This window comes from Psammomys obesus, unplaced genomic scaffold (genome assembly GCF_907164565.1).
Source record: "Psammomys obesus unplaced genomic scaffold, mPsaObe1.curated_primary_1811, whole genome shotgun sequence".
NCBI lineage: Eukaryota > Metazoa > Chordata > Mammalia > Rodentia > Muridae > Psammomys > Psammomys obesus.
The window spans coordinates 18,787,469-18,803,386 of NW_026596057.1; the positions used below are offsets into that span (position 1 = coordinate 18,787,469).

A 15,918-nucleotide genomic window follows, 5' to 3' on the forward strand; every position below is an offset into this window, starting at 1 on the left:
TCAGGCTTTGTATTCCCACATGAACTCTATGATTAATAAAATGCCTGTTCTGAGACTCGCATGATTAAGCACAGATGTGCTTTTCATTAAAACAGCCCACTTTCTGTTCTTTATTTAAAGTGAAGCTGTTCCAGCATTAACATCCTTTGACCATTATTTGGCTGAAGAGAAATAAGAAATATCAACTTTAATTTGCATCAGAATTCAGCTGAATTTACACACGCCTCTATCATAGAGGGCCAGATTTCACATACTGTATCAGGGATTTAAATCCTTCTCCCCATTTGTTCTTTATTTTCAAATGCAGGATGTCTTCAAGAGTGAGTGAGACTTCAAGAGTTAGACTTTAAATCTACTTATTCTAAGCTAGGTTAGTGTAGACAAAGCTAATCACTTCAAGTTCTTCAGATTCTTAGGAAGGCTGTGCTATTTGTTTTAACTAGATGATTGTGTTTGTTTCTTGTTCAGTTCCTCCAAGCATCAGTGGTGGTCCCCAGAGCCTTGTCACTCTCCTAAATAAGTCAGTTGCACTGGAATGCCTTGCAGAAGGTGTGCCAACCCCACGGATAACATGGAGAAAGGATGGAGCTGTGCTAGCTGAGAGCCATGCGAGGTAACAGTTCTAAAAAGGGGGGAAAAACACTGTAATGAAAAATTGAAATGTGAATCTTATTTTTTTCTAATGAAGTATTTGGTTCTTATTGTGTTTAGAATTAATGTGTTCATCCTCAGATGAGAATCAAACTTAAGTATTTTACAAGCATAATTCCTATGATTAAAACTCATCAAGATCACAAACTTGTTTCATTTACACCTTCACACCAAACCTTTCCCTCTCCCAATGGCATTCTATAAATATGTAGCCCAAAACAGAAAAATACTAGCAGTAAATTTTACCAAGTCCTTAACATTCATCTGGGTCACAGTGAAAATAATTGAAAAGAATTGATTCAGAAGAACTTAACTGTGATCCTTCTTATAGATACTCAGTCTTGGGAAATGGATTTCTTCATATTCAATCAGCACATGTCGCAGATACCGGACGGTATTTGTGTATGGCGACCAATGTGGCTGGAACAGACCGTAGACGGATAGATCTTCAAGTCCATGGTAAATACACATTTACAAAAGGGGGAGCAGGGGTTCTTTCAGGCATGAACTCAGTGGCTGGCTCTCTGATCACCTCCTCCCGAGGTGGGGGGGAGCAGCCTTGCTAGGCCACAAAGGAGGACAATGCAGCCAGTCCTGATGAGACCTGATAGGCTAGGGAAGGGGAGGAGGACCTCCCCTATCAGTGGACTGGGAGACGGGCATCGGAGAAGATGAGGGAGGGAGGATAGGATTGGGAGGAGACGATGGAGGGGGCTACAGCTGGTATAAAAAATGAATAAATTGTAATAATCAAAAAAATAAATAAAATTAATTTTTAAAAAGACATCCATTCTTTGGGTCAATTTTTTTCTTCTTGTAACTGAAACTAGTGAGCTCATGAAGGCCTGAACCTCAAAGACTAAGTATATTCCACTGCATTATGAACAAGACAAGACCTATTGTCCTTTTACTGTGGGGAATATCACCATAGTACAGTTTGTGATGATTTGTTGTGCGTTGATTGTATAGCAAACTACTAATAACAACTCATCAGAAATATTTCAAATAACTTGTTATTTGCTGAGTATGTTTTCCTCTTGTTGATTTAGTTCCTCCATCTGTTGCTATGGGTCCAACCAATGTAACCGTAACAGTGAATGTCCAAACGACTCTGGCCTGTGAAGCTACTGGGATACCAAAACCGTCAATCAAATGGAGAAAAAATGGGCAACTTCTTAATGTAGATCAAAATCAAAATTCATACAGGTAGCAATAATTCATTTATTTTAAATATTGTTAAATTTCTAACTGACACTATTGTACATAGTAATTGGTACTATATGATCTTTCAGTGCATTTATACAATGTGTAATGATTAGATCAGGGCAATTGGCATAGCTATCAACCCATAAATGCATATCCTTTGAGTTAGGAACATTAAAAATATGCAAGGTGGTGGTGGTGCACGCCTTTAATCCCAGCACTCAGGAATCAGGGGCAGGTGGGTCTATGTGAGTTGAGGCCAGCCTGGTCTACAGAGCGAGTTCCAGGAGAGTCGGGGCTACACAGAGAAACCCTGTTTCTATATCCCCCCCCAAATAAAAGGATGTTAAAAATCCTTTCTAACTACTGTTTCTAAGTGGCCAGACTCAGACATATCCCTCTAAGAAACTGCACTTCTGAGCCACCTGCTTTGCACATCCTTCACATCTTTTCACATAAAAGACAAACTCTTCTGTGGAAGTCAGTACAAGCTTTAGTTGTAAAATAAAAATCAAATCTATCACCTTGTAATAAGGTAGATATTTGGTTGCTTGTGTAGGCAGAAGCAAACAACACTTTCTCCAATTCTTACACTCCTCCATATTGGAAGCCAGCACTTCCAATATGCAGTGTAGGTTTCTTGAAGGCTAAACTTTAAGTCACTGAGAATTTCTGCTGGTTTAAGACAACAGCATCCCTTTACCTCAGTTCAGCTAACAGTCAGCTATCCCATCAAGGATCTGCCAGAGTGCTAACAATAAATACAGATGTGGTCGTGGTAATACTTTGACAAGAAGTAATTCTGAGCTATCAGAAAATATGCAACCAAGAATGATTCTAACAAAACTCTGTCCATTCTGTCTTCCTCGCCCATTTAACGTTTGACATTGGACTCAGTGATTTAAAAGTAGACCTTGTGTGGAAAATGCATAGGAGGCATGTCAAATGTACCTCCATGAAACCAAGCCCACTTCTTCCATTTTCAAGTATACATGCATGCACATGTAATTACATGTATGTGGGTACATGTGGAGCATATCATGACTGCACATGTGTGTGCATATGGAAGTCTGAGGCTGATGGCAGGAATAACCCTCACCTGCTCTTCTACCGTCTTTACTGTATCAGGGTCTCTCAACCAACCTGCCCACCTATACAGCTATTCTAACCAGCCAGCTTACTCTGGGACCCCTGTTTCTGCCTTCCAAGCCTGGAACTGCAGATGGGCCACTGTGTCTTCTTGGTGTGTATGTGGATTACTAAGCGTCTGACCACTGGTCTTCACATCTGTGAAGCAAGTGTTTTAACCATTGAGTAAATCTCCTCAGCCCCACACCAAACTGTTTCTATTCCAGTGTTGCAATTTGAAGAAAACTGATGCTTTAATTTAAACTTGCATTAAGTCATGGGTGAATATTTCTAAGCCTCCTAAACATTTGCTCTTGTTTATTAATTACAAGTTAAGGAAAGATTACCAAAAGATTTACATAGATACACACATTATGCTTGTTAAATATATGCATTAAATATGTGATACATGCATATACCAGATTATGTATGCACTTGTTTGTTTGTTTGTTTATTTAATTAATTATTTATGGGCATAAGTAGGTATACACACATATGCACGGTACATCTCCAAAATAGCCATGACATGGAAAGATGCATTTAAAACAGGGGAGAAAGTGAAACAGCTAGATCCCTACTCACTTACATCATATAAGTAACCAAATATTCACCAGCAAAGTCACCGATGCACTTTGAGATGCTTTATGTAAACAAAGCATTTCAAATGGAGCCAGGAATATAGTCTGTGCTATTAAATAGCGCCTGTCAACGTACTTTGTACACTAGGATACGAAGTTTGATTATGATACATGTATCCAGACAATGTAAGATTCGTGTTTGGGCAATTCTTCTAGACAGGTGCTTCTCATTAATATAAAGTTCAGATCCTCCACCATATAAAGTTAGATTTTGTTATGCAAAATTTGCATCAGATAAATGACTCTTATTTAACATGAGCAGCTCTTTCCTTAGGCTAATCTCGACACTTTACCATACCTACTGCAGAATACATGGCAACTAACGTACGGAATCTCATGTTTGGAATCTCTCCTCTAGGCTCCTCTCTTCAGGTTCACTTGTAATCATATCCCCCTCTGTGGAGGACACCGCCAGTTACGAGTGCACTGTGACAAGTGAGGCTGGAGAGGACAAGAGAACAGTGGATCTCACTGTCCAAGGTAGAATTAGCTTGAAAGTAGACAGAATGACAAGAGTGCTCTTTTCACCAGGCAGCATCCACTTAGGCCTGCTTGACACTCACTCTCTGAGCATCGGGGAGAAGAGGGACAAGATGGCTTTGGGAATGTGAAGGGATGGAGTGGAAACATGGTTTTCTCTCGTTGCTCTTTTAGTTCCTCCCACCATAGCTGACGAGCCTATGGATTTCCTGGTAACCAGACAGGCCCCAGCAGTCATGACCTGCTCTGCATCTGGGGTTCCAGCTCCCTCAGTTCACTGGACCAAAAATGGCATAAGACTGCTTCCCAGAGGAGATGGCTATCGGATTCTGTCCTCAGGTAACAAAGCCTTGTTCTGGGAGTTCACTCTTACCAATTGGAGTAGTTTGTAATGGGCAACCTGGCCCAGCCTTTTGTTACAGCATAATGAAAAATTTTTAAAAAGCCTTCATTCCAAAACTACAATAATGATAAGAAGGGGAACTAGGTAAAAGACAAAAAGAAAAAGAGGCTAGAAACAAATTAACATGTAATATCTAAAACTGACCTGATTTAATAAGCATGGTCACCAGGTATACTAAAGGCAAATTTCCTCCTTGCTGGGACTCACACTTTTCCCACAGACCAATTAAAACGTTTATCTAAAATCCATTTAGTGCCTTAAGACTATGTGATGAAGATAAGCTTCTTGTTTTTTTTTTTTCTTTTTACTTACTCTTCTTTCGTGCAATACATCCAGACTGCAGCCTCTTCTTCCTCCACTCCTCCCAGTTCCCTTCCCTAGCCTTCCCTCCCTTCATCTTCCCAGTCTCCTCCCTCTTCCCTCTCCTCCCATTTTTAAGGTTCATATAACTGAGCAAGGAAGATTGGGTGGTAAATACTTTAATGTACTCCTTGACTATGGTAGTAGCCAATATTTATACAATTTATAGTACTGAGAAAAGTGATTTAACTAAATGAAAATGTAGGTGATTTCCACTGAAAATAGATCCTGTACTAGGGAGGTATGCTGGAGACATTGAGAACCAACTCTTCCCAAGATTTCATGAGTATGTGTAGTCTGTTCTCTGTTTTTTTTTCCTTTTTGTTTATTCTTCTCTCATAATACATCCTAACCCTCTACTCCCTCCAGTCCCTTCCCCCACCTTTGCTCTCCCCCAGATCCACTACTCCTCCATCTTCCTTCAGAAGAGAGCAGGCCTTCCACTGATGCCAACCGAACAAGGCACGAAAATGTGCAGAAGAGGCACAAACCCTTGTATCAAGGCTAGGGAAGGCTACCCAGTAGGAGAAGGAGGGTGCTAAGAGCAGCAAAAAAGAGTCACAGACACTCCCACTCCCACTGTTAAGAGTCCCACAAAACTTCAAGCTAAACCGAATTGTTCGAAGGGAATTTGTATTTCTTTAATCAGTGGGCCATAATAAGACGTTAACTCTCTGCGTATTGCTTTGGTTTTAAGGCATAATATTTTGGCTCTCTCAGATAAGTAGATTGGTTAGAATTCTATCATAAAACAGAAAGACACTACACAGGTGTAATCACAAAGTGCTGCTCTAGAAAACAGTGTGGAACTTTCTTGGGGGGTTAAGTATCCCAGGAGTTGCCATAAAGTCAGTGCTTCGTCCAGGCTCTCCATCTAAGCTCCGTGAAGTCCTGTCTGCACTTGTTCTTTAGAGATGCTCACAGACTCATCCACAATAGCTGAGGAGGGTGAGGATGGAGGAAAGTAATTCAGATGCCCATCAGCTGGTGAAAAGATACATAAACGTGGTATTGTCCACAACAGGAAACGTATTTGGCCGTAAAAAGGGATACAAACAATATTACACATGCTAAAATGAACAATCTCAAAAACATGCTTTCAGGGAAAGTAGTAACAAAAGCAAAAAAGCAGAATGTGATTACACCTTGGTGAAGCACTTAGAAAAGGAAAACCTATTGAGGCAGAAGATGGATGGATGTGGCCCAGGGCTTGGTTTGAAAGCTGGGAGTGACCACAAATAGGCCCTAGATTTTTGGAAGGGTTTTGAGATTAGATTGCAATTATCTTTAATTAACTATACAAATATCTTGTAAAGCTTATTAAATAGTATGCTTGATAGCCTTTCTGGTAAATAAAGTAGGCATCAATGATTAAGTATTATTGATAACTTCAAAAGCAACATGAGGAAAACATAACTTAATGAATTAGGAAAACAAAGATACACTATATTAAAACTTGTTTTCTGTGAACGACAGGGCAGGAGGGTGATAAGCTTCAGGGCAGCTTGGGCCACATTTGAGGTTTCAAGATAGTCTGGGCAAAAGCCGTCACAAGAGCAAACAAACATGAAAACGAAAAACAAATGAAACGCTTTCTTTTCCTATTAGGAGCAATTGAGATATTTGCGGCCCAGTTAAGCCACGCAGGGAGATACACTTGCATTGCTAGGAATACGGCCGGCTCCGCACACCGGCACGCCACCCTCCGTGTTCAAGGTATGGAAGGCTGTTTGCTTACTGAAACCTTGCCGGGGTGGGGTTCTTCTCTAGCACGTGCAAATCTTGGAGTTTGCTCTGCAGCACCACACCATCAAAGTTTGCTGGTGTTGGCGGCAGGGCTGATTATTTATTTGTGTTTTTCCTGTCATGCTTATTCTTATGGTACTGTGTGAAGCTTCAGGTCAGGCAATGTCTTGGGATATGTAAACCTGGAAGACAGTGTTCAATAGGCTAAAATTGCACACAATTACAAACCACACAGAACAACCTAAAAAAAAAGTTTCTTCTTGGGTTTATGTGATCTCTTCCAACATCAGTTATTCCACCTGAGTTTTTTACTACAGCTGCTATACAGCAAGATCTAAAGAACGTAGTGAGGCCAGGAACTTTTCTCCTGTGCAGTCAAGGCACTGGTGTTTGGGATTGTGCTTTAGCACATGGAAACTCATTGCTGAGGCAGGCAGCTCTGCTTTATGATTGGCAGCACTATTCTTTCTGTTGATGGGTTTTTGCAGAGCCTCCAGTCATTCAGCCCCAGCCGAGCGAACTGGATGTCATTCTGAACAACCCCGTCCTGCTACCATGTGACGCGACAGGAATACCCAATCCATTCATTACTTGGCAGAAGGAGGGCATCAACGTCATTACCTCAGGTACCTGCCATGATCACAATCCAGGCATTGCAGCATGCTCAGTGCCTTGCAGTTCAGAAATCTGGGTGCCTTTTTATGAAGTGAAAGTAAAATTTCTTTTCACTCTGCTTTCATGACTATGGTATAGGCAAAGGCCTTGCTGTTCTTCCTAGTGGCAGCTTACAGATCTCCAGAGCTGTTCGAGAGGACGCTGGCACTTACATGTGTGTGGCTCAGAACCCAGCTGGAACGGCCTTGGGCAAAATCAAGCTGAATGTACAAGGTACCTGGGCTATTCTTTCCGTCTGCTATGTCTTTAAAGGTGTTTGTTACAATATATACTAATTGTTCCTATGGAAATAGTAGGCTTGCTCCTCCCCACAGCTCTTTTCACTCTTAGCTTAGAGTATCTTCCGTCCTCCCCTAGAAGAGTTCCTGGGGTCTAGAGCCTTTCTACAGAAGGGAGCATAAAATGCTCTTTGTAGTCCGTGTGAGAAAACTAGGACCTCCGTCCTGTTTGACTTCTGTGAAACTCGGCTTGATGCAATAGGCACATCTTTGCAGCTTCCCTTTCCATGGCCCTGGTTACCCATAGTTAAACGTGGTTTAAAAATATGAAATGGATCTCTGTCTTTTTTTTCCTTTAGATTTATTTATTTATTTGTTTATTTATTTATTTATTATTTATATCGTGCCCTGCTTGCATGTATGCCTGCCGGTCAGCAGAGAACACCAGATCTCTTTCTAGACAGTTGTGTGGTTGCTGGGAATTGAACTCAGCACCTTTGGAAGAGCACTATAATGAGATCTGGTACCCTCTTCTGCCATGCAAGTGTGCATGCAGTCAGAACACTGTATACATAATCCATACATAAATCTTTTAAAAATATGAAATGGAATATTTCAGAAATGGATAGCTTGTAGATTTTCATTTCTTCTGAGGAATATAATAAGATCTTTCCTTCCATGTAAAACGTAAGTCTAGCTAGCATATCCGTGCTTCATAAACTGAGCCTTAGTCTCAGTACCAGACTGTCACAGCACATCAGAAAGTGTGAGCAAGCTTCTTTCTTTTATTTCAAGACATCCTCAAACTACAAAAATTGCAGAATGGTCAATTCACAAATGCCACCAAAAAGAAGAGTACTTCCTGTGAGTGAAAAACAGAAAGAAGAGTGAGACATTTTAAGAGAGAATGGGATAGCAAAAGACCACAGCCATATAGTGAGTGTATCAATTGTCCTGCTTCATCGTGGGACATTATTAGTCTGTTCCTGCAAGCAGCCAGAGTAAATTAAAGTTGTAAATTAAACTTCATCATAGGCATGCCTGTGGGAAAACATAGGTTATATGAAATTCTGTAAATAACATCAGGTTCAGACATCCAGAGGATCTTGCAATAAACATATCAGCTATGAAGAGGGAACAAATGTACTTGTTCTTGTTGGTGGTAGCATATTTAGTGAGATTGCATTTAGATTTATTTTGTTTTTGTTCGTGGGGGTGGGAGAGATGTGTACATGAGTGCTGAAGCCCACAGAAGCCAGAAGAGGGCATCAGATCCCATGGAGCTGGAGGTGCAGACTGCCATGAGCAGTCCAGTGTGTGTGCTGAGAGCTGAGTTCTGGTACTCTGCAGGAGCAACAAGTGCTGTTAGCCACCAAGGTCGTTTATCCAGCCCCTTTAGCAGAATTATTAACAAGAAAAACAAGCTGAAACTGTTGAGGTGGCACTGAATTAAAAGTGCCTGTCATGAAGTCTAAAGACCTGAGTTTGAAGCCTGGGAATACACGATAGAAGGAGAGAACTCACTCCCTTAAGTTGTTCTCTGATCTTCACACCTGAGCTGTACATGCACACACAAGGGAGTGTTAGTAAAGTATAATTTAAAAAATTAATATTTTTATTTTAGTTTTTATTAATTATACTTTATTCATTTTGTATTCCCCACTAGCCCCCTCTCTCTTTCCCTCCCAATCCTAACCTCCCTCCCTCTTATCCATGCATGCCCCTCCTCAAGCCCACCGATAGGGGAGGTCCTCCTCTCCTTCCTTCTGATCCTAGCCTATCAGGTCTCATCAGGACTGGCTGCACTGTCTTCTTCTGTGGCCTGGTAAGGCTGCTCCCCCCTCAGGAGGAGGTGATCAAAGAGCCGGCCAATCAGTTCATGTCAGAGACAGTCCCTGTTTCTATTACTATGGAGCCCACTTGGACACTGAACTGCCATGGGCTACATCTGTGCAGGGGTTCTAGGTTATCTTCATGCATGGTCCTTGGTAGAAGAATCAGTCTCAGGAAAGACCCCTGTGCCAGAATTTTTGGATCTGTTGCTCTCCTTGTGGAGTTCCTGTCCTCTCCAGGTCTTACTATTTCGCACTTCTTTCATAAGATTCTGTGCACTCTGCCCAAAGGTTAACTATAAGTCTCAGCATCTGCTTTGATACCCTGCAGGGTAGAGCCTTTCAGAGGCCCTCTCTGGCAGGCTTCTGTCCTGATCCCTGTTTTCTCCTTCTTCTGATATCCATCTTCTTTGCCTTTCTGAATGAGGATTGAGCATTTTAGCCAGAGTCCTCCTTTTTGATTAGTTTCTTTAGGTGTACAGATTTTAGTAGCTTTATCCTATATTATATGTGTCATCAAAAGAAAACGACTGCCTACAGATTGGGAAAGGATCTTCACCCAACCCTATATCTGACAGAGGACTAATATCCAGTATATATAAAGAACTCAAGAAGTTAAACAGCAACAAATCAAGTAATCCAATTAAAAAATGGGGTACAGAGCTAAACAGAGAATTCTCAATAGAAGAATATCAAATGGCCGAAAAACACTTAAAGAAATGCTCAACAGCCTTAGTCAGCAGGGAAATGCAAATCAAAACGACCCTGAGATTTCACCTTACACCCATCAGAATGGCTAAGATCAAAAACTCAACCGACAACACATGCTGGAAAGGATGTGGAGAAAGGGAACCCACCTCCAATGCTGGAGGGAATGTAAATTTGTACTACCACTGTGGAAATCAATCTGGTGCTTTCTCAGACAATTAGGAATAGTGCTTCCTCAAGATCCAGCTATACCATTGCTAGGCATATATCCAAAAGATGCTGAAGTATACAACAAGGACATCTGCTCAACCATGTTTGTAGCAGCTTTATTTGTAACAGCCAGAAGCTGGAAACAACCCAGATCCCCTGGACAGAGGAATGGATACAGAATTTGTGGTACATTTACACAATGGATATTACTCAGCAATAAAAAAAACAAAAACAAAAACAAGGAAATCATGAAATTTGCAAGTAAATGGTGGGAACTGCAAAAGATCATCCTGAGTGAGGTATCCCAGAAGCAGAAAGACACAAAAGGTATATACTCACTCATAAGTGGATATTAGACATATAATTTAAAAATTATAATAAAGCTCTACATTGCTACTTGGGTTACACTGAAATGTGTGTATAATATCCACTTTAACAACTACAGCTAAACTAACAATGAAAAATCAGGGATTGTGTGTGAGAGAGAGAGAGAAAGAGAGAAAGAGACACAGAGACATAGACAGACAGTCACAGAAAGAAACAGAATCAGAGAGAGATAGAGGGGGAGCATGAATTTTTCATGTTAAACTAACAGTTTCATAATATAATTTCAATGTCTTGAATGGAGTACTTTCTAGAATATCAAGTAAAGTGACAATGGATTTTAAGATACTGAATTTAAGTAAATTAATCCTGAATTTCCTCAAGTACAGTTTTTTTTGTAGATAATTAGCAAATTCAGTAAATCTTGCACTCATGTCATCTGAAATGACAAATTTCATTGTCATTTATAATATATATTCAACACCAATAACTAGAAGTTCACTAAATGTTGTAGACATGCTTCTTCTCTTATGCTTATTGTGTTAGTGGGGAAAGAAACATAAATCACTTTTAAATAAAATGATTATTACTTCTGGTCAGTGCTGTGCAAAAGGAAACCAAAGACTGAAATGATGAATAATAGAAATAAAAAACATTGGTCATTTTATTAGGTCACTGGTTACAGTGGGCTTATCTTGGGGTAGGGAGTGAGATAACAGATTATTAATGAATAAGGACAAGTCATCTTTCCCAAGTGTCCATACTGGTGTGACCAGACAGTTATGAGCAAGGAGAGGGCAGAAAAGCATGAAGGAAATTAGCCCAACGTAGGGTCATTGTTGAAAACCAAACAAACTACAATGGAGTTATCTTTCATTCTCTGCACTATGCGAAGGGTATAGCCAGGATTATGATTTGGTTTGGACTGGATATTTTTTGGTACTGTGTAGATAATACCTTTGAGAATAGTCAAGGGTGGAACTAGAAGGGTGGGTGGATTTGTCTAGTCAAGGCATCATGGTCTGAGAGAGGAGGCCAAGGGATGGGCTGCACAAGAGTTAGGGAACTTTATGGATTAAAGATGTCTCTGAAGGAAGAAAATCTAAGACTGCTGATCCTTTTGATAGATAGAAGGAGAGATATATGTCTCCTGGGCTTCAAGTTTGAGCATGAGGGAGTGGACATTCCATGAGGGAACACTAGGGGAAGGAAGCCGTGGTTTCTGCTTAGTCATGTTGAATGCAGGAAACTTTAAAAATTGTGATACACGTATCAGTAGAACATTGAATCTGGATTACAGGTCATGGCAAATAGATAGGGTAAAATAAAAAATCCTATGCTATCACTGTTGAGTACAGAAATTAGATGTGACTCCCAAAGAATAGAGCATGGTCAGAGAAGAAGGCAAGGACAAAGCCCTGGGACAGTCTATTGCTTTTCACTCTGTTAGAGGGGAATCCATTGGGGAGGCAGAGGAAACCACGCTGGCGGCTGGAGGAGAGTAATATTTTAGAAGAGACAAGTTTTGAATGCACTGTAGTCACAAAAAAAAATTAGAAGTCAAAATTTTTCATTAATTTTGACAACATTGTGGTCATAGAAAAGAAGCTTCAGATCTGACTTTTTCCCTAGATGGTTAAAATGGTTGAACAATGAAGAGACAAAGACACACATTAAATACTGGATAGTATCTAACCATTCCATAAACACAGAGAGGTAATTGTAGACCCCAGAGGCCTGAGAGATTCTGGGTAGACTCTCTCCTTGCAGATTTAGTGTGTGGTAGGAAGCACACATTCAACCAGGTAACATTTATCTCTATAAGGAATCTTAGCATGGACATTTATACGTGCTTGGAGTCTTTTTATGGTAGATGATGTGGGTCTTGGCAGAAAGTCAGTGTAATACCTAAGCAGTGAGTGGTTGCTGTAAATTCTTGGGAGGGAAATCCTTAGCAGGTTTCTGAAATGGGAAGAATTTGTCTATATAGTTATTTTCTATCATCCATTTGTCTGTAAATATTGATTGCACCGTGCTGAGACATCATGATAAGCTCTCTGAGAAATGCAGAAGTATCTTTGAGCAGTAGAGTATTTTATAAAGCTTGAAGGAATCCATTTAGAAGGTTAAGAACCCAAAGTGAATCACAAAGTCTGTGTATGTAAAAAATGCTTCTGTAGACCCTCATGACTTTCTCACCCACTCTTCTGAAGGAGACCCTTCCAAAACCTCCTGAGTAGAGGCTTAATCACATTTAAAATTGAGTATTGTTTACATTTATAGAGAACCTTTTCCTGAAGTAGGCTCATGCATTTTAATGTTCCAAACAAAACCAAGCTACAACGCTCCCTTCTGACAGTGCAGAAGCCTCGGGGTTCCGTTTCTTCATGGAGTTACCTCGCCGCGGCAGGACCTTGGGAGGTGATGTGCACACTCAGTTCCAACCTTCTGTCTCTCAGTTCCCCCAGGCATTAGTTCTCGCCAAAAGGAGTATGTTGTTACAGTGGATAAGCCTGTCTCTCTACTGTGTGACGCAGAGGGCTTCCCACCCCCTGACATCTCCTGGCACAAAGATGGCCATGCCCTCACGGAATCCATCCGCCAGCGCATCCTGAACTCGGGCGCGCTGCAGATAGCCTTTGCTCAGTCTGGTGATGCCGGTCAGTACACGTGCACGGCAGCCAACGTGGCGGGGTCCAGCAGCGTGAGCGCCACACTCACCGTCCATGGTAGGTGGCTTACCACGATTTCTTCCCATCTGTCACATCGCTGTGTCGACAAGAAAAGATCACCAAAAGCAAATGTGACGGAAGTCAAAGCCAGAGCGTGTGTGGAAAAAAGAGTCTGCGTGCTTGACTTTCAAGTCTGTGTTCTGTAAGCTGTGTTTACTTGTTTGTGAACACACGCATCTGTGTGAGAGATGACATCAGCGTTTCCAGGAAAATCAGCGTGTGGCTAACACCCCCTTCGTATGTGATTGTTGGGGTCGTCTGGCTTATGTGGTGACCATGTGAGTTCTGTGGCTCTTCTGTTTCACTTCTTGAAGCTTCAACTCATTTTGGCTCAAAAAAAAAAAAAAAAAATCAGCATATGACCCAGACGAGCAGTTTGAACCTCATAAAAACTAAAGATTCATTTGATTCATTGTTTTAAAGTAGCACAGCGTCTGTACATCCTTTTTTACTTTTCTTTGTAATCGGATGTATAAAAAATATCAAAAAATCATTAAGGAACTGGAGAGATGGCTCAGTTGTTAGAAGCATGAAATCAGGATGTATTAGGTGAGAAAAAAAAAACGTTTTCAGTAAAAGGGGGAAAAGGGCATGAGGTTTGAAGAGAGGTGTGTTGTAGGGGTCATGGGGAAAAGTTGTGTAGGTGAAGAGGAGTGGGCCTGATTAAAATACATTATATACATGTATGAACTTTAAAAGAAATACTTAAGAAAATGTTGATTGTCTGTGATAAAATATTCCGTAGGGTTTGTTTTCTTATTCTTAACAAAGTCATCCTCCAAGGGGTGTTTTCTGTGTTGATGTTCAAGGCGAGCTCAAATTTCTGGGTGACTGTGTTTAAATTCTTCACAGTGCCACCTAGAATCCAAAGTACAGAAGTACACTACGCAGTCAACGAGAACTCGCAAGCTGTTCTCCCATGCCTTGCTGATGGAAACCCCACGCCTGCAATTCACTGGGAAAAAGACAGTGTTCTCATTGCCAACTCTTTAGGGAAATACACTGCTCAGCCATATGGGGAGCTCATCTTGGAAAATGTTGTGGTAAGTTTAATGGACATGAATACACACTGTAGAGCCAAGTGGTTAATTCACCTTCTTTCTCAAAATTTAGCTCGGAACTTTGACTGTTAATACTGTATGAAAACACTCACATAAATTCAACCTAAGATTAATTGCTCTTGTGTTTTGTTTTATATCCTTGAGATTAGAAGCATATTTAACAAAAGAGCTGAAACCAATAAGTGGCCTCTCCTAAAATTATCGTTTTATTTTTGTGGCAATATGTATCAGGAAATATTCTAAGTGGCTATGCTGTTCTCAGTGTACACAACTGCGTTTCAGAACAATGAGACAGAAGATGTGCATGTCTGAGATATGATGAAGTAAGATGTCAAAAAATGTCTTTCCCTGTGGAGGTTTTTAAATAGCCCTTTCTAATAATTGACTTAAAAATGGAAACTCTGTGGAGCTACACAAATAAGATGTTTAATACTCTCAGGCATCCTGTTCGGGGTCTGTAGAACAGCACCCATTAAGCAGAAGCAGCTCAATTTCCAGTATTATCATATTTGAGAAGTCTGCTTTTAGATGCAATCACTTTCTAGGCCTTAAGGAAATGAATGAAAGAAATATGTTTTAAAACTTATGAAACAGTTCCTCAGATACATTTTTTCTTTTTATTTATTTTTTTTTAAATCTTTTATTTATTTTTTATTAATTACACTTTATTCATTTTGTATCCCCCCATAAGCCCCTCCCTCCTCCCCTGCCAATCCCACCCTCCCTCCCCTTTCTGCATGCATGCCACTCCCCAAGTCCACTGATAGGGGAGGTCCTCCTCTCCTTCTTTCTGATCTTAGTCTATCAGTTCTCATCAAAAGTGGCTGCATTGTCCTCTACTGTGGCCTGGTAAGGCTGCTCCCCCCCAGGGGGAAGTGATCAAAGAGCAGGCCAATCAGATTATGTCAGAGGCAGTCCCTCTTCCCATTACTATGTAACCCACTTGGACACTGAACTGCCATGGGCTACACCTGTGCAGGGGTTCCAGGTCATCTCCACAAATAGTCCTTGGTTGGAGTAGGAGTCCCTGGGAAGTTCCCTGTGTTCAAATTATCTTGTTCTGTTGCTCTGCTTGTGGAGTTCCCGTTCCCTCTAGCTCTTACTATTTCCCACTTCTTACATAAAATTCCATTCACTCTGCCCATCAGTTGGCCATCAGGCTCAGCATCTGCTTTGACAGTCTATACTGCATCAGGACCAGGTAAATCAACTAAATAGTCCTATATCCCCCAAAGAAATAGAAGCAGTCATCAAAAGTCTCCCATCCAAAAAAAGCCCAGGACCAGATGGCTTCAGTGCAGAATTCTACCAGACCTTCAAAGAAGAGCTAACTCCAATTCTCTTCAAACTATTCCAAAAAATAGAAACAGAAGGAACATTACCAAACTCATTCTATGAAGCCACAATCACCTTGGTACCTAAACCTCACAAAGACTCAACAAAGAAAGAGAATTTCAGGCCAATCTCCCTTATGAACATTGATGCAAAAATACTTAACAAAATACTTGCAAACCGGATCCAAGAACACATCAAAGATATTATCCACTAT

At 40.8% G+C, this 15,918-nt stretch overlaps 1 protein-coding gene across 1 annotated transcript in view; it reads left to right on the forward strand.

The window, feature by feature from the left end:
* Positions 1 to 15,918, forward strand: part of Hmcn1 (hemicentin 1) — a 354,052-nt gene that overhangs the window by 288,083 nt on the left and 50,051 nt on the right. Inside the window, exons 39-48 of the mRNA XM_055624399.1 lie at positions 469 to 613; positions 983 to 1,110; positions 1,701 to 1,857; positions 3,979 to 4,100; positions 4,275 to 4,439; positions 6,472 to 6,579; positions 7,098 to 7,235; positions 7,363 to 7,497; positions 13,036 to 13,305; positions 14,161 to 14,351. Coding sequence (XP_055480374.1) covers positions 469 to 613; positions 983 to 1,110; positions 1,701 to 1,857; positions 3,979 to 4,100; positions 4,275 to 4,439; positions 6,472 to 6,579; positions 7,098 to 7,235; positions 7,363 to 7,497; positions 13,036 to 13,305; positions 14,161 to 14,351 — 1,559 coding nt within the window. The remainder of the gene's footprint in view (positions 1 to 468; positions 614 to 982; positions 1,111 to 1,700; positions 1,858 to 3,978; positions 4,101 to 4,274; positions 4,440 to 6,471; positions 6,580 to 7,097; positions 7,236 to 7,362; positions 7,498 to 13,035; positions 13,306 to 14,160; positions 14,352 to 15,918) is intronic.